Source organism: Solanum stenotomum, chromosome 6 (assembly GCF_019186545.1).
Source record: "Solanum stenotomum isolate F172 chromosome 6, ASM1918654v1, whole genome shotgun sequence".
In the NCBI taxonomy this organism is placed as follows: domain Eukaryota; kingdom Viridiplantae; phylum Streptophyta; class Magnoliopsida; order Solanales; family Solanaceae; genus Solanum; species Solanum stenotomum.
In genome coordinates, this window is record NC_064287.1 from 41,153,794 (window position 1) to 41,175,620 (window position 21,827).

The following is a 21,827-nucleotide window of genomic DNA, read 5'->3' on the forward strand; positions in this document are numbered from 1 at the left end:
CCCCCCACCCCCCACCCCCTACCAGCCCCACCCCCAAAAAAAAATTAAGTTAGCTTTTAAAAAATATTTTCAATTTCAACAATTATTTTCTACTCTAGTAAAAATAAAAGAAATTTTCAAAAACATTTTTCATTCATAAATGAAACACTAAAAATCTTTTTCGGAAAATATTTTCTACTCACCAACCAAACATGAGAAAATAAGTCAAAAATCAACTTGTTTTCCAAGAAAACATTTTCTAGGAAAACATTTTCCATGGAAAACATTTTCCTTCATACCAAACACACCCTAAATGTACATTATTTTGGTCCGTTTCTCACAAAAGGAAGGAAATGATTTTGAGTTTTTTGAAACATTTTTAGGAAGTTGTTATGCTATAGATACTCAAAAATTGTTAAAGGAGTGATTTACTACACTAATTGAGCAATTTTGTTATGCTACATAAATAGACACACGTTTGTAATGTATCTAGATTTTAACATATCTCGAATACGTGTATACGAAAGAGAAAACTCGAAATTCACAGAAACAAATTTGAATTTCTAGGAAAAAAATTGTTCACTTTGTTGTTGCTCAAAAATAAATGGAAGAAAATTGAATTTTTAAATTTTTTTTTTAAAAGTTGTTAGACTAGATATACTCAAAAGTTGTTAAAAAAGTAATTTTCTTCTTAAATAAGTATTTTAGTTACCGTCCTTAATTAAACATGTGTCTTGCTTTGTCAATTCCGCGAATACACGTATCTATTGAGTTAAGATACATATATCCAACCAACTAAATGTGGTACATAAAGTAATATTTAAAACTATTGCAAATACTAGTAAATATGGCCTAAACAAGTGTAATTTATCTTGTTTTCAAGTAAATGAACAACCTTTGCTCTTTCAAGATTAAACATCATATTTGATGTTTTGCTGGTCTTTAACTTGTGTGATTTTGTGGACCCTCAGATTGGATCCTTTCTACCTTCAACTATGTTTTTGCTCCTTTTTGCTTCCTGGGTCCATCTTCCTAAACATTTTTTGGGATTAGTTGAGGCCCAACACACATTTTCAAGTAGAAAAAAATCAAATTCATTTTGACCAAAAATCAAATCTTGTGAAAATTCTTACTCCCTCCGTCCCATTTTATGTGGCAACATTTCCTTTTTGGTCAGTCCCAAAAAAAATGTCACATTTTCATATATGACAAATATTTAAACATACAATTCCTCTTTTACCCTTATTGGTCCCACTTAATTTTAAAAATAATACTCTTTTTTTTTTTATAAAAGGTCATCAATAATTAATTGAACCTGCAATTTCTCTTTCCTATAAAAACAATGTTGCAGCTTTTTGTTGTATATGACTAGAATACCATTCTTTACTCCATTTTTTTTTCCTAAGCATTTTGTACTCTTTCCAATTTGTAAATTTTTTTTGTCCACTCGTTCTTTCTAATGTTTCACCAAGAAAAAAAAGATTTGCATTTTTACATTACATTGCTTTCTTATTTTTTCACTAAAATTTTGAGGCTTTCACTTAGTAAGGTAATGATTTTAATGCAAAGTATTCTAACATGAATTTGATGATTATCTTAAATTACAATCTATTTAAGGAAAATCAAAAACTTCAAATTCAAACTAGATAGTGAACAATTCAATAATAATCATTTCGTAACATTGCTCTCAACTTACAATTTTAATTCAATATCAATGAAATTTGTTTTTAAGATTAAATTAGCAAAAAGGCACCCAAAAAAATGTGACAATGCTACAAATAATTCATGCTACTTTGGATCCATCGTAATTTTTGTTATACTTTCATAACTAATATCCATAAGTACAAAAATTACATATGGTCACCATGATTGTAAACAATAGTAATGCTCCTAATATACTTGACAAAATATCATTTCAACTTTCACATATTAAAGGAGTGCAAAAATTACATGGATCACCTTGGATGTACACAATACTAGTACTTTCTCTACTTATAAAACATCATTTCAGTTTTCATTTGTTAAAATTTTCTATGTTCTTGCAAAATTATCAAAAGTGGATTTCAAAAAAGAAAATTTTGCCATACTAGTAATCCCTATCATTGTTGAAGTAGAGTTGAAACATGATTGACAATACCAATATCACAACAAAGTTGAAGTGGAAGATTGTCTTCTCTTTCTAATCTGTTTTTGTTCAAATGAGGCACTTTGTAGTTGTTGCCTCCATTATCTTTCATCACCTCAATCATACAAGATTGTAAAGTAAGAAATACATGGTTGAGTTGTTCAACCTTCATTTCATCAAAAGATCTTTCCACCGCTTCCACTAATTCATCAACATTTGAAGGAGCCTTTTGATATTGAAGAGATTGGATTGCTCTAAAAAATCCAAGGTCCAACGCATTTAAATCAGGGCTGTTAGGTGGTTGAAAACATAGTTTAATGTCGAATCCATCTTTTTGGGCAGCTTCAACAAATTCCAAATCATTGACACCAATATGTGGTCTTGCATTATCTTGTTGTATAAAGATAGGAATGTTTGAATCCGAAGCTGACCATTTTGATCTAATGGCAGGAAGAACTTTCTCAATCAAACAAGCCCTAGTGATATCTTTAGTTACTGATAGAATGAGTTTTGTTTCAAGAGTTCCTGCTGTTCGATTTTTGCTATTCTGCTTAGCTGGTTCCTTAACTACAAATGAAAAAATACCTATTTTTCCAGAAAATAGCTCAATTCCATTTTCATCAAATCGAGGACGAGCAACAGCAGCCATAAACATAACTTTTGGAATAAAGTTTTTACTTTTGCAAGAGCGATATGGATCAGGCTCATGTTCTTCAGGAAGTAGGTAGTACCTTTCACTCTTTTTAGATAAAAAAAACCATTTCTCGTCAATGTGAACATAATTAAACATATTCACAAATTTCGGATTTGTCTGAATTGTGCTCTGATCAAGCATTGAAAAGCAAAATTCAAGTCGTACCTTCTTATTTTGTTCGGTTAGTTGAGGTTTAATGGAATTGGTATGTGTCTGAATAGTGCCATCTTTTATCCACCGAAAGACAGTTGATTTTGCCATGTTCATCGCAAAAGCCAGAGATCGAATATTTGTTCGACGACAAAGCTGAGTTTCTTTAACTTGATTAATGTCAACTTCCACCCGTTTTCTTCCAACTCTGCCTACAAGTTTCGAAGACGCATCCAATGGTGTACCATTATCAACAGATGATTTACATTGCTTCCAAATGCGTAAAATAGTTCTTCTTGATTTGTTGAACAAAATACCAGCTTGTTTTAAAGATCCATATTTGAGTTTTCATTCCTTGCTTTCTTTCAAAAGCCAATCTGCAATGGCTTGACGTTCTTCAAATTTTAATCGCTTGTTTTTAGTGGTTGGATCTTCCGAAAATACAATTATACTCATTTCTGGAGTATAAGCAAGAAACGAAAAAAAAGGAGATGAAAGAAAATAATACAATAGTCCTGCAAGATAAATTTTTCAAAGGTAACAGAGGGAAAAAATGACATGAAAATATAAAAAACATCTCTCTTAATAGCACTTGCTGAAAAAATTCAAACAAAATTATGATTTCGCGCCATAAATTTAATGTGATTTTGGCGCCACAAATCTAAAAATAATTGGAATCAAGAAGAGGATTTTTTTTCAAAAAAAAAAAAACATGATTTGCAAAAATGGGACGATCTTCTTCATAAGAGAAAAAGAGAGTGGTTTCTAAACTACTTAGAAAGAGAAAAGAGAAAATGAGTAATTTTGGGAACATAAATCTGAAAAAGTCACTGTGCTTTTATCTTTTTGACTTTAGCCTTCACCAATATATAGGAGAGAGAAAATGAGTGTACTTTTTTAAAAAAATTGGACTGCGTATATTTTAATATTATTATTTTTTAAAGGGCAATTTGGTAAACATTTAAAGTCTTTATCTATTTCTTAAACTCCGTGTCTGGTCAAATGTTGCCATATAAAATGGGACGGAGGGAGTGCAAAATTTTTTCTTCAAAGACATAGACAAGATGTTTATCAATGGAAAAATTACGTAGTTAAGCAAATATATACTAGTTAATAGCTAATATAGTTATAGTTTGCATTAATTACTATTCAGGACTTACTTCCAGCTATAATTACATTCTCTCTTGCCTCTCGCCTCTCTCCCCCTCTTCCTTTCTCCCTCTCTCTGGAATCTCGCTCGTCACTCTTCTCTTTTTCAGTCATCCCTCCTCGCCTCTCTCCTCTCCCTACCCAGTCTCTCTCTCTCTCGCTTCTCTTCTGCCAATCTCTCTCACTTTATACAAACAAAAATGTATAGTTTGTATAAAGAGAGAGAGACCGGATATACAAATGCATATCTCTCCGCCGTATACACTTATAATTATACAAATACAAATTTTTCCCTGTCCAGTTCTATTTTGTCTCTCTCTCTCTCCCTCTCTCTCGCTTTATACAAACACAAATTATTCAAATACAATGTATAATTTGTGTTTGTATAAAGCGAGAGAGATTGGGTATACAAATTCAAATGTTTTAACTCGATTCAATTGTACACAAATTCAAATTGTATGCAGATTTACAAATACAATAATTGATACATATACATAGTAGTTACATATATACAATTATCTAACCGATATACATATACAATGCACCTCTCTCCACTCTCTGCCCTCTCACGCTTGCCTGTCTCCTCCCTCTCCCAATCTCGCTCGCCACTCTCCTCCCTATAACATGTAGTTACGAATCATAATTAACAAACTATAGTTATAAAGCATAATTAAGCTATTTTTGAGTGGCTATATGCGAAATTCCCAATAAGTTAGAAGTCAAATTTCTATTATTAATAATGAGTTTGTGGACATACTCTTTTAAAGGATACCGCTCTTTATTATAAAACGTAAAATTATGAGCTAATCAACAAGTTGGATTAATGAAATAATTAAGTTCTTCGTAGATTACTTTCATAATTTTCTTTTTAAAAAATACTTTTTTTCCAGATAATCTTTAATCAAAATAAATGTTTAAACTTGCCGGTTGATTGTATTTGCATATTTTTCAATTGTAAATATTTGTTTGTTAATTGTATTTGCATGAATATTCTAAAAGCAAGTTAGTATATTTTATAACTTAGATAATTGAGGGGAAACAGATCGAAAACTCAAAAAATTGACTCAAATAAATATGATGGGAAAATATAATGATATAGTGGAACTAGACATTTAAGAAACCTATGGAAGTAGGAAATAATTATCATCCATTTTTCTTTGGGGAACTTTCACATATAGCCACTCAAAAATAGTCTAATTACTCTCCATTGCTATAGTTTGATAATTACAATTCGTAGCTACATGTTATATGGAGGAGAGAGGCGAGCGATACTGGGAGGGAGAGGCGAGAGGCGAGAGAGAGGGGGCAAAGAGTGGAGAAATGTGAATTGTATATGTATATAGGTTAGATAATTGTATATTATACATATATATTTGTATATATGGCAAGCGAGATTGGGAGAGGGAGGAGAGAGGCGAGAGAGAGAGGGCAGAGAGTTGGAGAGAGGTGAATTGTATATGTATATATGTTAGATAATTGTATATTATATCTATGCAATTGTATATATAGCAAGCGAGATTGGGAGAGGGAGGAGAGAGGCGAGCGAACTCGAAGTCAGCCCGCGTAATTAATGTATAATGTTAGTCGTGAGTGATAATTATAACAAACTATAACTATGATGAGTAATTAAGTAGTATAAGTTTGTTTTACCGCGTAATTTTCCCTTTTTCTTTTCATTTTTTGCTAATTTTAAGGAGAAACTTTGGTTAGAACTTTCTACGGAGTATTAGAAGTGTCAGTGGACAAGTAGTATCAATATGTTAGTTTTCTGTCTCCTAAATAACACATGTCTATATTTTCATCATTGATTGATGTTGATTTTTTTTGGATAAGGGTCTGAAAAGTATTCCAACTTTGGTTGAAATTGTTGTTGCGATACTAAATTTCATGAGGATCTATTACCTCCTTAGACTATTTAATATCGTATTTTAAACATATATATTTTGTTCACGTGGACATAAAAAATAATGCAAAATTATAAATAGTAATGTGTCCATAGTGTCATTTAAAATACACTATTAAATAGTTCAGGGGGTAAAAAATACGGTATTAAATAGTCTAGGGAGGTAATAGATCCTCATGAAAGTTTAGTATCGCAACAACAAATTCGACCAAAATTAAAATATTTTTCAGACTCTTACCTTTTTTTTTTTTTAAGGTAATATAAAACTTATCATGCGTAGCTGTCTTTGGACTTGCAAAGGCTAACACTAAGTCGAGCATTATTATAGCTTGGTGTCATTAGCAACAAACATAAGGACTTTGCATAACTTTTAAGGGAAAGCTAATTTTTAAAAGTTATGAGAAATTAACCCAACTTACCAGTGGTGGAGCCAAAATTTCTAATAAGGAGTTCAAAATCTGAAAAATAGACACACGAAGTAGCCGAAGAGGGTTCGACATCTACTACATATACCTAAAAGGTTATTTTAACCATGTATAAATTATATAATTTTCCGCCGAAGGGTTCATCCGAACCCCCTAATAGTAAGAGGTGGCTCCGCCACTGATTATTTACTTACTACTGCTACTACTTATCCCGCTCATTTTCATTTACACTCATTCTAACCTCTGCATGTGGTTTTGTCAACCACCGTGACAACACAATTGCAGCGATATAGCTGCCAACAACATAGAAACTGCTTGCATCAACTTCTACCAATCTGTAAACAAATACTGTGTATATATGTGGACAAGGCAATCACGATACGCTTTACTTAGCAACTACATAAGAAGCCATTACTTCTAAATATACGTGAAATGGATGAATGTTTGGCGCACGGGCATATACATCTAGTAGAAGTTAGAAGAGAGAGAAGTTACTATATATATATTATTTTACTAAATGATTATGAATTATGTAGTGCTAATATTTTTTTAACTAAATGATCATTTTATATTGCATGTCTTAGTTGATATAGTGTGCCATTTGTGCAATAAAATTTTCAAAATTTATCTAATTAGACAAGGGCCAACTTGACAGACATTTTATATCATTAATTATATATCCCCAATATAACTTGTCCACTATTGTAGATGTGCCCACATAAACTAGTCTCTTGGGCAGTGATGTGTGATTATGTGGGATATAAGGAGTTCATACATGGTATTGGTTATTCACTCTAATCCAGACTTAATTGAGTATTCACCCTAATCCAGACATAAACCAGAATATAGAATCAGTGACAGATTTAGAATTTTAAGGTTCTGGGTGCTCTCTTAGCTACATAGCAGCGCCAAATTTTCATTATGAGACTATGTAAACATACAAAATACGGCAAAGGGCATTCAACATCATTTATATATATATATATATAGAAAGAGAGAATAAAAAATCAACCATGTAATAACTGAGACCAGGAAACGAACCCAGATACAAAAGCTATCAAAACCTTAACAACCCTCAAATAACCACTACACCAATATAGAACCTTTTGATATATGGGTGTTCATTGTTTAAATTTTATACTACCCCTTTTAGGTTCGAGAAAATGGTTTAAAACCTTTCCAATTTATATCTCAAATCTCAACTACACACTTATATTTCACGAGAGTCCTATCACCCCTTTAAACTATTTTAAAGCGAAATTATTTGCTCCCTGAATACTGAGGTGGCAAAGAAGATGTAGTTCATTCTCTCAAAGAGAGTGAAAGACAAAAAAACTAATTAAAACTTTAATATTTTCCTTATTTCATTATTTTGCTTTTTTAAAAAAACCTTTATGTTTCCTTTTATTTATTTGTCACTTTTTACGTTTTTTCTTCTTCTTCTTTCTCTTTAACAGACCGACAACAACACCGGCGGTGATGACTTCTTTGATTCACTAGGTCAGCTTGGCTCGTCTACTATCAGGTCTCCACCCCCATAATTCTTCCATCACTTATAAGTTCCCTCTCATTTTCGAATCACACACTTCTCACAGTAGCTCTACTAAAAATCCACCGGAAATAATCTCTGTTAGTCCACAGTGTGAGAACAAACTCATCAACAATCAGTTCCGATGTAAACCACCACTTACATCACCATCACCACATACTTTGTTTTCATAGCTCCAGGAGATGCAAATTCAAATTCAAGCTCAAACACAAAATTTACAAGTCAGATGCATTCTTTATCCCTTTTTTTTTTTTTTCAGATCTAAAAAGATTTTGGTTATCAAATCTACAATGAACATTATATTATACAAAAATCATACTAAATCTTCATTTTTCAACATTCCTACTAAACTAACTATAGCTAAAAACTTAAACCCTAAATTTGATAAAAAGGAATTTTTGGGCATTGAATTGTTAATGATTTTGGATGAAAATTTCATCAATCAAAAGTGAAAAAAGCAGAAGATTATGCAAAAATAGAGAATTTGAGCGTTGAATCAATGATTATTTGAATTGAGATGAATTTAGAAGAAAACTCGTGAAAAATAATTTAGCACTAGGTTGATGATGCTATGGCTGTAGAATAAAGAAAAAGAATTAATTTTTTTTTATATTAAAAAAGGTGATGCGATATGGCAGGAGCGTGCATATCACTGCTCAATACAAATCTGGGTATGACTTTTTAAAGAGTATATATTTCACTTTTAAAATGTTCAGGAGGTGATAGGACACCTGTGAAGTTGGAGTGTGTAGTTAAGATTTCGAATATAAATTGAGGAGGTTTTAGACCGTTTTCTCTCTTAAGTTCTATATAAATGTACATACTTCGATACAAGGTTAATGGGTGCTCGAGCACCTGAAAAGACCTATATGGGTCCGCCCCCGTATAGAATGAATGATAAATTGGTGTTCCATCCTTAACTAACCGGATACATCACTTGCTAGTTTTTGTGCAAAAATAACTACCAAGAAAGCACACAATTGGATGAGAAAACAAAATTCATGAAAATATAGCTATTGTTGCAAGTCTTGAGATTGCTTATAAACAGTTTTATTACGCTAATGTACGACTTAATTTGACCTCAATTCATATTTATATTCTTTAACTTTGAATATGTATAAATAGACATTTAAATTTGTACAAAATTGAACAAGTAGATACACGTGTCCTATATAACGTTCTATGTGATCAGGGGCGGACTTACCACTGACACCCTTTCATCGAAAAATTACATTGTATATGGTCAAATTATTACTTAATAAGTATATATACAAGTATTGACACCTCTTGATACAAGTTAAAAGTTTAGTATAGTGGTTAAGTTGTTGTGAAAATTCCTTGAGGTCGTGTGTTCTAGTTAACTGGTGCATATATGTATTATGCCGTTTTATTATCATAAACTACTATTGTAGTTGAGACCAAATTAAATGGTGCATATATGTATTATGTCATTATATTATCATAAACTACTATTAATCAATCAATGACCATTGACAATATCCCTTAATGATAATCTTGGGTCTGCTACTGTATGTAGCTGAGACCAAATTAAATGGTGCATATATGTATTATGCCGTTTTATCATCATAAACTAATATTAATCAATCATGGCGGATTTAGGGAGTTACGACTTATAAGAGATTCGGTAAGAAATTACACAATATATAGAACTTCATAGTTAATAAAGGGGAAAAAATCTGAAATATATTCGAACTTTCATCGAAATTGTTGTAATAAAAGATGCTTTTTAATATTTTATCTATATATAAAGATTTTGAATCTCCTAATATACAATTAAAGATTGACTTATCAGTTTAAAAAGTTCAAAAATTTTTCTTAAGACTTTTAAATTCAAATCTCAAACACTATATTTTTATTTTTAAAATTTACTTAATTAAAATTCTGAATTTGCCATCATTTTATCATTTTGATTTAGAAAAAACAAGAGCAAACAAAAGATCTTCCACAAGTCCATGATTGTTGGATATAAAAAAAGATTTGACTCTTTTTATCTTTCCATATTTAACATTTTTCCCACGATATATTTTCTTTTCAAATATTCAAAAAGATCTTTTCTTTTTCTTACTTTCTGACTTAAAATTATGAAAAATTTAGGACTTGTCAAAACCCATAATTAAAAATCAGCTCTTTCTAAAATCCCCACTCATCTATATCTTCAAGGGTTTACAAGAACCTGAAACTTTGTTAGCGAAAATGGCAACTTTGTTCCCTTCTCTTGGACCCAATTCAATATTATCTCCATTTGTAGACCGAACCAAAACCCTAAACCCAGTTTTCCATCGAACCCACTTTGGAAATCTTCCACTTAACAAACCCTTTTCAAGGGGTATGCTTGGAGTAGCTCGATTCGGGTTGGGGCAGGATCCATTTCCTGACCCGGAAACTGCAGAGTTGCTTTTCAAGGATTTGTTTACTCGGGCTGAAGGGTTTTTGTATACAGTTGCTGATGCTGCTGTTTCAGGTTCTGCTGATACTGTTGTTGACACTACTGAAAGTGTTAAACAAAATAGTGATTGGCTTTCTGGTATTACTAATGGAATGGAGACTGTTTTGAAGGTTTGTTAATGTTAAAGTTTTGTTTTTTACCATGTTATGATGTTCCTTTGCTTTCAATTCTTTTTGCTTTTTTTGTGAGCGGAAAGCTTTACTTATGGGGCTTTTGGGTTAGCTGTATTGGAGAAACTAGTGTATAGACTATTGTAATTAAGGGTTAGTTGTTATTGTCATACTGTGTTTGGAAGGTGCCCTTGTGGATTTTATTGATTCAAGTAGCCTTAAGTTTTGCAGAAACTGTCATAGTGTTGGAGTGAGATTGACTTGAGACTCGAGTAGAGTTGAACGAATACTTTCATATAGCATACTCCCAACTGTTTTGGGATTGTCGTGTTGTTGATTGATTGAATTTTGAATTTTGTATTGATAGTTGGGTTTCGGTTGCAATTTTATGGAAGGATTTAAGTGTGTTTCAAAATGTAATATTTAGCAGTTAAGAATTGTGTATATGGCTATATTTCTGTTCATCTTTAAGGAATGAGGTTGTTAAAGGTGGTTTCTTTATTTGGTATCCTGGAACTTGTCTGATATATTAGTTGCTTCATTTGGTGGTATGATTGGGATTAGAAGATGTAGTAAGAAGGAAAAAAAATGTTTCATGCCGCTATCAAATGGAATGAGAAATACTTTTCAGCCTAAATGTGACATCCTTCTGCTCAGTGTTGGAGAGATAGCATAGCATAATTATCCAACTTTAATATATGGGTTGATCCAAAGCTAAATTCTATTATCTCACCTTCATATGTTACACACATCAAAGGAAAAGAAAGGAGAGAAAAATTAAGCAAGTGGTTGTGCTATGTCCAGGTTCTGAAGGATGGGCTCTCAACTTTACATGTGCCATATTCTTATGGTTTCGCAATCATTCTACTAACAATACTAGTAAAAGCTGCAACTTTTCCTCTAACCAAAAAACAGGTCAGTGGTCTACTCTCATGTCTCTACTTTACAATATTCCTTATTTTCATATTTCTGTGTAGCAGATAGTATTTCGGAAGAAGCCAATTGAGCTTTACAAAGCACAAATTATATTCTTGCTTATGAAGGCTTAAGATGACTTACTTTCTTCTGAGAATCATTCTTAGGTAGAATCATCACTGGCAATGCGATCTATGGCACCACAAATAAAGGCTATTCAGGAGCGATATGCTGGAGACCAGGTTAATTTGGACCCAAGCTTCATATATTTTTCACTGTTAGTCAGTAGATTACTGGAGGATGTACATGCTTAAGTTATGCTGTGGCATTTTCTTATATTTGTCCAGAGTGTGATCTTTGCTTTAATTGCTTTAACTTCTTATATACATCTATTTTAGGAGAGGATTCAACTTGAAACTGCTCGACTTTATAAACTAGCTGGCGTGAATCCACTGGCAGGTCTCATATGCACTTTCTTTTTCAATGCCAAAGCTTTTTATGGTTGATAATTCTGGTTTCTTTTTCAATGCCAAAGCTTTTTATGGTTGATAATTCTGGTTTTTCATCCTTACTCATGGAATTATAATAATTGTTTTTTAAATCATTTCTATCATCTACCCCAGGATGTCTGCCGACTCTTGCCACTATACCTATATGGATTGGTCTTTACAGAGCCCTCTCAAATGTGGCAAATGAGGTAAAGCTGCCATTTTTTTTTACTTGTTCACCCATTCTCTCCATAAGCTTTTTAACTTGAATAATACTTGCTAAAAAAGGAGACAGTGTTGAATCTTTTGATTCTCAAATGAGAAAGGAAAAAAATTTGGTAAGTGGAAAGCAAACTACCACTGCTGGAAATTTCACCCTTTTATACACTTTAGCAAACTCTTTCGATTTCTACAGTTTCATTCAAGCATCTCTAATACTTAATTTTTTATTTTTATTTGTATTACATTAAGGGACTTCTGACAGAAGGCTTCTTCTGGATACCCTCGCTAGCTGGTCCAACAACAGTTGCTGCCCGACAAACTGGAAGTGGCACCTCTTGGCTTTTCCCTTTCGTAGTGAGTCATATGCTGCTGTCCTGCCTTTCCTCATTTCTTTCGTTCGTTCTCTTTTTGGGTGTGTGTGTGAATTTTAGCTTGAAAACTTCATCAACATTTTATTGTTGTAGCATTGCCTGTTTTGTTTATTTAACTTGTCCTTTCTCTTTCTTCTCCTTTTCGGGTTATGGTGTCTGCAATATAAGGATTTGTTTCATTATATGGCTCTTCTATGCTCCATTTATTTTTTAGATGCATATAGAATATGAGTTTCTCTAGGGGTGTGACTCAACCCATCAGATTTTGTCCCTTCTACTAGCTGTATAAAGGTGGCATGCCATGTCTTATTTGAGTAACTCAGCAAGTGAGGCTGTCTCTGATTAAGGAAGCATACTGCATTAGAAGGATGAAGTTTGTAGTAATAAATAATCTGGAACAAAAAAATCTCGCAGTTCAGTTTATTAGTTGATGAATGCTGTCAAATTTCTGTAGTTGCTTCACCTTGAAGAATGCATTAGCACTGATTCTTATCGTTGGATTTTACAGGATGGTCATCCTCCGCTTGGTTGGTCAGATACTTTTGCATATCTTGTCTTGCCTGTATTGTTGGTTGTCTCCCAGTACATCTCTATTCAAATCATGCAACCATCTCAACAGGTTGGTCAATGAAACCATTTCCAGCCTCCTTTTATGCACGATAACCTCTCTTTATCTGCATTTATGATGATTTCCTTTAACTCTATTGCTTTGTGTCTCTTGTTGTTTTCCTTATTTTGTTTGGTTATTCTGGGTTACCTATACTGTACATGGTAAATGTACCATCTTGTACCCTGTGTTCAAGTATTCAATTTCAGTTGTTAGATACACGGTTCATTTACCATCTTGTTCCTTGTGTCAACTATTGCATTCAATATCACTAGACGGTAAATGACTAAGCTCATAAGTTGAGTCAGGTTCCTGTATATCCAACCTTTTGACTTTTTGTCACCATCTTAGAGATGGTTGGTTCACTGAATCAATTCTACATCAGGGTCCTGATAATTGGAATTCTGGTGTATGTATTGTGAATATTATTCACTTGCTGCCCATCCAAATGTTGGGCATGTTGATGGTTCCCAAAGTTAGAATATCCGATGAAGAAAGTACTAATGGTGTTTTATCTTTGTATTGTAACCTTGACATATAGATGGTGTTCTGTGCTCAGTTCTTTGTGGTTCATATCTCTAATTTCACCCCCCTCTACTGGAAACTGAATTTAGTTGTTATTGCTAAGTGAATTGTCTGGTTAACTTATTCATTCTGACTCGTGATTCTGTTCAATCTGTTGGCCAGTCCATAGTTGGTTAGTCTGTTACGAAGAAGTGAATGTGACTTTATAGCAGTTATCTTCTAAATCATTTTCATCTTATTTTTTTTTTTTTTCCTGTTTAGTTTCTAATTCCTTTTTAATGAATATCCAGAGTGATGATCCAAATGTGAAGAACTCTCAAGCAATAACTAAGTTTCTCCCTCTAATGCTTGGTTACTTTTCACTGTCAGTTCCTTCTGGTCTGAGCCTATATTGGTAAGCACTTCTCTATTACTAGTTTGGAAATATCGGTTTATTCCTCTGATTTTCGTTTTCTTTTATACTCTTTATTATCCAATTTATTGACCACTATTGTTCTCCTATGATCAATAACCTCTCAGAATTGTTTACCATCTTATGAAGGTTAACAAATAACATACTTAGCACCAGCCAACAAGTATGGCTTCAGAAGTTTGGAGGTGCAAAAGTTCCAACCTTGAAAGATGATACACCTAGGAAAGAGCAACCTCAAATTCAGAAATTAGTCTCTGAAGCAACAATAGCTAGAAAGAAAGATGGAAATCCTACTTCAGATAAGTCCCGCAAGGGTGAAAGGTTAGATGTCTAGACCTTGTTTGGAGGTGAGAAGTTCGTGGTTAGGACTTTATTGTGATTCTTTCTTTTTTTTTTTTCCAGGTTTAAACAGTTAAAGGAACAAGAAGCAAGAAAACGACAACAGAGGGAGGAGGAGAAGAGGAGAGCAGAGGTAGCAGCTAATTATAGAAAAGAAGACAAGTCAGTTGAGTTAGAAAATGGGAATGAAATTGACTCTATTAATGTTGATTCTACATCTCCGAGTCGCAACACTTCCACTTCTGAAAATTATCGTGTTGTAAATGGTGATAGTATTTCTTCGGAAGTTGAAAGAAGTCAGACTGGTAAAATTTCAGATGATCACAGCCATGTAGAGGATCAGCATGTTTCTGACAGAATAAAGAAGGTAAAGTTAGCATCTTTTGGTTCAATGCTGAACTTCAGTATGTGTGGACAGATATCACTTGGATCAAAATATCGTTGTTATTGTCACATTTGCGGTTCACCCCAAATCTTTAGGTTCTCATTGACTTCTATTTTCCTCTTGGGAAGTCAAATATTGGAAGTTATATTGCTTCTGTGCAGGTGAACATAAGACATAGATATTGTTAATCGACCAAACCCTAACTATAGATTTTCATTCCTACTTTCAGGGCGAGACTGTTACTTCTACCAGAGCTACAGATAACAAACTTCCACTTGAAGATGCACAAGAAGACAGAAGCGAGTAAGCAACTTAAACCAAATGCTATACATTATACACCCGTAGTGAGGCCACTTGAATCTGCTGTAGTGCATCAGAAACCTGATGCAAATGTTGGGTTCACGAGCTTGGAGGACCTGGTGAGTTCACACTTGGAGGCTGCATAGTTGTAAATTATGACGTTAAAGAGAACGAGAAATGGTAATTGCTACTGATTCTTTTACAAGCATAGCTGGATAAATACCAAGTAGTGTAAAGAATCTGCTTTAGCGTCTCAAAAGGATTAGCGTCACTGGTTTGATATTAATATACTTAGCATATACCAATGAAGTAGAGTTCTTGTAGAACAGTGTTATATTCTGTCAAATTTGTACCTCATGTGTATGGCGGCGGTTTTTCCTTAATTTGGAACCCAGGAATTGGAAAGTGATATGAGCAAATTTTCTGCATCTACCATACAACTTGGATTATTAATTTTTTTATTTTTTTCTTGTTATTGATGTTTTATTATTAGAAATATATTTTTCAGAAAGCTTATGGTTCCAGAATTTGGGCTATGAGCTCAAAGGAAGACCATTTCCTCTATAAAAATCCTGTAAAATTGTAACACAACATGTCATGACTTGGCGTGTATATATGCTTCTGTAGAATATAAAATTTGTATCGAAAATAAGACATGTTACCTGTTATTCAGATATAGGTGACTTGCTTGTGTAGAAATTTCTTAAGTGGCGATGTTTATAACTTGAATGCATATTTAAGTGATATTATTACAACGAGTCAATGATTGCTCCAATGCAAGCTTCCTTAGTAATGTGATGTATGCACACATTTAAACTTGATATGTAATCCAAGTATTTGATTAAATAGACAATTTTGCATACATATAATATATAAAGAAAAAGGTTCCATTTCTAAAATATACTTTAATTTGAGGCTAGGAAAGAAAGTTTCTACAATTTGTTACCTATCAAATCATAATATTTCATTGGTTCATAAAAATAAATACCAAATTAGTTAATCAAAGATACCGAGAAGAAATACTGATTTGATTTCAAAGAATCATTGTTACCCAAGAAATTAAGTCAACGACTGACTTGACTATCTTAATAACTTCCTTCGTTTCATTTGTTTGACACACTTTTTCCTTTTAGCTCGTTTAACAATTTTTTAATTTCAACTTTTCAATAATATGTCTAAGACTACTAAATTAAAGGACATTTTAATACATTAATATTTCTTTAATTTAAATCTACAAGATTTATAATTTTTTTTATTTTCTTAAATTTCGTATCAACTCCAAATAGATCAGACAAATAGAAACAAAGGGACATTCTATTCCTTCGAATGCTCACAACTTTATTTGTGGGTGGTCCTTGCTTACCCTCTTAATTTACGTAATTTTATATATGGAAGTTAAAAGTACATCACGCAACCTGGTTTTATATATTTAATGGGAAGACGGGCTTGCTTTGCAAGGTTCGAAACATTACAAGTAGTAATTAAAATAACATAAATGATTACATAAGCTAATCTTATTTCTTTAATTAATTAGTTTGATAATCTGTGGTATTATTTGTTTTAAAAGAGAATATATCACTCTACTTTTATAATAACCTATCAGCATGCTTGTGTGTTTCACAATCTCCAGCATTTCGATGTTTTATGCCTTCCTAATTACCTCTTTTAATGCCTTAAAAAGATTAATTTGCTTAATTAATATTATTATGCGACTGTTTTAATGGGTAGTTAAACCCTTAAAAATCACTTAAAATGAAATGGAGTATTCCCTATGTCTTATATTACTAAAATTATCTATTTCAAATTAGTTGTCAATTTGCAAAACCAAGATAAAGTTTTCCTATTTGCCCCTCAATAATATATATATGTGTGTTAATTTTGATATTGATTAATAAGACACATAAATTAGTACATTAAAAAGAGTTAAAAGGGTAAATTAGTAAGATTCCCTTCATTTAATGCTTTTAAATGTTTTCTTTAAGTTTTGTTTATGTCATGATGCATTAAATTAAATATTTAATTAGAAATATTTAAGGGAAGTTGACGGATTTTAAAGAAGCCTAAATTGACGTCAAAGGATACTTCGTCTAATGGATTAAAAATTAAATGTCTATTTTATTTGTTTACTTTAGAAATTTAAGAGTTAATTTATTACTTAGTTTCTAATTTACCTTTATTAATAACTATAATCATTTCTCAAACTATCAAATTTATCATATTTAAAGAATGAAAATAATATAATCCAAAAATTTACGTGTTTTTAACTTTTCGCTGAGTGGGTTTTCACGTTCGAACCTCATTGTTTTGTAAATGTTACACTTTAATCCCTTTTAAATGTGAAATATTATCTTTATGTGTATTTTGTGCATTTCAAGTAACAACAGCATCAGAGTGGCGCAGCGGAAGCGTGGTGGGCCCATAACCCACAGGTCCCAGGATCGAAACCTGGCTCTGATATTATTTTTCCTCTTTTTAAGTTCATTTTCGGATTCGGGAAGTACAATTTATGTGACCCATTTTTCTTCGTTCTCGTTCCAAAAAATATGAAATAACTGACTTTAATTTATGCTTCCCATTTAAACTTTTATAACCACGTAAATATTAATCATAAGTTTCAAAAATATTATAACCACTATAACCGATTATTTACACGTTATATATGCATTAACATAAAAATTAAATTCTTTCTTTCAGTTTCTATTGTGACATACCCTTAGATTAAATTATTGTTTTTATAGAAAATTAAATATGAATTTAAAAATGTTGATTTGAGAGAATCTGAATTGGGTTGTTAATGTTACAATAAAAAATATAGACAACTTCTTGCAAGGAAGAACATTGACGTAACCAACGTAGATTGTAGTGCAATGTTGAGATTAATTCACTCTTTAATCAGAGGTCTCAGGTTCGAGCTATGTGTATGAAGAAAATTTTAGTGAGAGTGCCATCCTCGAATGGACCTTGGAATGCTCGATTAAGATTTAGCAGGAGCTCTAATATGGACTCCGAACCCCGAATAAAAAAAAAAGAAAAAGGAAAAGAATATTGACGTAAGTACAAAAGATTCCTACTTTGTTTATTCAAGTGATTTTATAATTATATCCTATAGTAGTATTATTGTATATGGATAAAGGTCACAATTATTGGTACTGAATATGACTCAATCTCCATCTAAACTAGAGTGCTATTATTATATTAGAAAGAAGAGAAAATTAGAAAACAATCCAATTAAAATACTTAAATGTCTAAAATAGGAAAGTAGTCAAAATGATATTAGGTCAAAGGCAATTCTAGAAGGAGAATATGTGTGAAAATATTCTTTAGATTATTAAAGAGTGGTCCATTATTGTGTTCAAAAATATTTCTTACGAATTTCTCTCCTTCTAAAATTGTCTCATTTTTTGAATTTTATTTGACAAAAGCAATGGTTATGGCTTTTGAGGAAAATTTTTTTAGAGAAAAATTGTACTATAAAATCTTATAAATTGTGGAATATAATTTTTGGGATACGATTTTCACTTTGTGCCACGTGAAATCTAGGTCATGATGATGTTATTCACCAAATCTTTTAATTTTTTTCATATGGTTATACGTTGGTATCGATAGTAATTATGATGGAGTGATAAAATATTCTTCATTCTTAAATCTTAATCAAATTTTTCGATCGAATTCGAGTCTCCCTGATACCGGGTCACCTTTGTTAGGGAGCTAGTGCTTTACCCCTAGTATTTGAACTTTCCATGATAAATCTATATTTAATCGGACTCAATTATGGATACTGAACATGTAGTAAAAAAACAAAAACAGAAGAAGATTATATGGTGGTAACAACTTGGTTTAAACTCACATGTTAGTCAGATTGGTTTCAAGAGACAATAATCACCAAGATGAAGATTAGACGAGATACAACTATAGGAAATTATTTTAACCAGATTTTAAAAAAATAATAACAAGATTGAAAAGGACTTAGTAAAATAATGGTTCACTCATAAAATTATACTCCCTCCATTCCGTTTTAAGTGATTTTAAAGGGTTTGATTAATTAAAGTGGGTTATTTTTTTTTTCTTTCTAAAAGATCATTAATATGCATAGGAAAATGTAAAAAAGTTTGAAGGACTTCTTAAAAAATGGTACTCCCTCCGTCCCATTTTATATGTCATTCCTTTCTATAAATAGTTGGTTCATAATACTTGTTATTTCATAAAATCAATGCATAAATTATCATATTGTTCCTTTTTTACCCTTGTGAGTTATTAGCCTTGAAAATATACATTTGACTAACTTAGAAAAGCTAAGTAAATGATTCATGTTCATTGGTTAAATTAATTAATGAAAATAAATTAATTCATATTCATTGATTGAAAACTTGAGTTCCAAAAAAATTAAATAAGGGTGGAAGGGTAAAGTTACATCATTTCTTAATGCAAGTGCAAAGTAAAAATGTGACATATAAAATGGGACGGAAAGAGTAACGACTAAGATGTTAGAGAAATGGAGGCTGTAGTACAACTGTACAAGACAAAGGCGATATCTTGAATTGCACTAATTACATGATTATCAAGCTATTAAATTGTATAATAAAAGTTTGAGAGAGGATGATCCAGATAAAGATAAAGAGTGGTGTGTCTATTTTTAAGAATCAATCCAGATTCATGTCGGGCGTTCGACTATAAAAGCCATTCATCTTATAAGAAAATTGTTAGAACAATATAGGAGCAAGAAAAATACCTTACATGTCATTCATTGACCTAGAAAAGACATATGATAAAGTCCCTAAGGTTCAGAGATCCTTTGAATATGTCTGGAATGTAGAGGTATATATTGAGATATTCTCATAAGTATCTAGAGTAAATTTAGCTATCAATAGTTATTGGTTTGTTAGAAGTAGATTTAGTTTAAATATTTGATTCTAAGCCTATCTATAAGTTGTTAGAGTAGTTCCTTAGAATTAGTCGAGTTAGTTACATTTACTTGTATTTAAGTTGATGTTACAATTTAATAAAGATCATTCAAGTTTGCTTTAATTTGAATCTCTTTATGGTATCAGAGCAAGTTTGGTACCGTGAGATCCCTGCCGCTATAAGAGCGCGAGACACAATCTTGAGCTTTGAAGAACTATTTTAGAAACTAACAGACCATGAACTCTTTCTCAAACCAAGATATTGAAAAATCATCCTCAATTATCACGATTGCAGTTGCACGGAGGACCAACTTTCAGCCTTAATAGCACAAAAAAATAATTGTTGCTTTCCCAATCAATCTTAGAAATGACCAGCTCAACGATAGGCATACCCTGGTAATAAACAAAATAGAAGACAAGCCAGGCAAGCTGTGAAACACCAACTATGCCAGAAGACCGGCCACACTCTTGATGTATGTCGCTCAAAGCACACAATCACTTTGAAGCAAAAGTTAACTTTGTGTGAAATCATCAGCAAGATGCAAATTCTTGGATTCTTGATTCTGGAGCAACACATTATGTCACAACAGTATCAGATAATCTTGAAGAATACACTGGCAATGAGGAAAGAGTCCATGGGTGACGGTAAAACTATTTCCATTACTCACACTATTTAACTCAAATAAAGATTTATAATTCTAATTTCATTACTTTTTGACACTCTTTATACTCCAGGTATAAAAAAGAACCTTGTTTATGTTGCTAAGTTTGATGTGACAATCTAGCCTTTATAAAAAAATTGTCATACTTTTTTCTTGTGAAGGATCTCAAAACTCGAAATTATTGGTACAAAGACAGAAAAAAATGAACTCTATGAGTGGTCTCACATTGATCATATGAAACCTTCTGCAATCTTCACTTCTACCAAAGTCTCTCGTCAACTATGACACTGTTACCTTGGACATCTTCATTTAAAACTCCTAGACTTAGTATTGAATAAATTTTCAATTCCCATTTCCATCAAAGAAAAGTTTGATTTTTGTAATTCTTGTTCATCAAATAAACTCATCATTTGTCATTTTAAAGACTCACTTTAAACAATAATGCTTCACTTCAAACTCTGTTTAGTGTTTTATGGTATCCATCACCCATTTTATTCATTGATAGAAAGTTGTATTACTGCATTTTTGTTGATCATTATACCATTCATATTCGACTGTATACAATCACAAATAAAAGTAAAGTTGCTTTCATTTTTAAACAATTTCATCCTTTTGTGGAAAAAAGTTTTAAACACAAAATTGCCTCAGTTTATACTGATGGGGTGGGGGTGGGGTGAATACACAGGTTTGAAACACTACCTACAACAAAATGGCATTGGACATTTAATTTCATCGCCCTACACACCCCAATGAGTTGTCATAGTAGAACAACGATATTGCCACATTGACGAAACAATTAGAATTTTTCTTAATGAAGCCTCATTATCATTTGAATTATGGTCATTTTCTTGTCACCATGTTGTTTATCTCATAAATAGACTTTCTACTCCAGACCTGAATAATGTTCTCCTTATAAAAAATTATTTGGCGAACCACCAAAATACTCTTTGCTAAATTTTTTTGATTGTCTTTGTTATCTATAGTTTAAACTATATACAAAATATAAGTTCCAACCTAGATCTACACCATGTGTCTACTTAAGAGTTTCTATTGTTCATCATGCACTTTTTTTTTTGTCTAGTGAACTCAAAAATATTCATTAGTCGTGATGTTTAATTTAGTAAAAATATTTTTCCTTTTACTCAAATG

At 32.0% G+C, this 21,827-nt stretch overlaps 2 protein-coding genes and 1 non-coding gene across 3 annotated transcripts; 2 read left to right on the plus strand and 1 right to left on the minus strand.

Annotated features, from left to right (window-relative positions):
- Positions 1 to 2,078: 2,078 nt before the first annotated feature.
- LOC125868757 (uncharacterized) lies at positions 2,079 to 6,837 on the minus strand. Its single transcript, XM_049549328.1, has 3 exons — positions 6,815 to 6,837; positions 6,667 to 6,760; positions 2,079 to 3,218 (listed from the first exon to the last, which is right to left on the minus strand). The coding sequence occupies exons 1-3, from the start codon at positions 6,835 to 6,837 to the stop codon at positions 2,079 to 2,081; spliced, it is 1,257 nt and encodes a 418-aa protein (XP_049405285.1).
- A 3,270-nt stretch (positions 6,838 to 10,107) lies between these two features.
- LOC125866739 (ALBINO3-like protein 1, chloroplastic) lies at positions 10,108 to 15,496 on the plus strand. The gene is made up of 11 exons (XM_049547082.1): positions 10,108 to 10,551; positions 11,356 to 11,466; positions 11,634 to 11,708; positions 11,865 to 11,925; positions 12,090 to 12,163; positions 12,426 to 12,530; positions 13,056 to 13,166; positions 13,970 to 14,073; positions 14,221 to 14,412; positions 14,494 to 14,797; positions 15,045 to 15,496. The coding sequence occupies exons 1-11, from the start codon at positions 10,189 to 10,191 to the stop codon at positions 15,120 to 15,122; spliced, it is 1,578 nt and encodes a 525-aa protein (XP_049403039.1). The 5' UTR covers positions 10,108 to 10,188; the 3' UTR covers positions 15,123 to 15,496.
- Positions 15,497 to 17,500: 2,004 nt separating this feature from the next.
- Positions 17,501 to 17,572, plus strand: TRNAM-CAU (transfer RNA methionine (anticodon CAU)). The gene has a single exon. It is a non-coding gene; the product is annotated as a tRNA-Met (tRNA).
- Positions 17,573 to 21,827: the final 4,255 nt, after the last annotated feature.

Excerpts from the sequence above, each read along its gene's own strand:
- LOC125868757 (XM_049549328.1), bottom strand. The coding sequence starts at position 6,837 with ATGGCTTCTTATGTAGTTGCTAA. Across the intron at positions 6,761-6,814 it reads GCTTCTTATGTAGTTGCTAA|ATTGGTAGAAGTTGATGCAA; the intron begins GTAAAGCGTATC and ends ATTTGTTTACAG. Across the intron at positions 3,219-6,666 it reads TGACAAAACCACATGCAGAG|CAATGTAAATCATCTGTTGA; the intron begins GTTAGAATGAGT and ends CGCATTTGGAAG.
- LOC125866739 (XM_049547082.1), top strand. The coding sequence starts at position 10,189 with ATGGCAACTTTGTTCCCTTCTCTTGGACCCAATTCAATATTATCTCCA. Across the intron at positions 14,074-14,220 it reads TCTGGTCTGAGCCTATATTG|GTTAACAAATAACATACTTA; the intron begins GTAAGCACTTCT and ends CATCTTATGAAG. Across the intron at positions 14,413-14,493 it reads AAGTCCCGCAAGGGTGAAAG|GTTTAAACAGTTAAAGGAAC; the intron begins GTTAGATGTCTA and ends TTTTTTTTCCAG.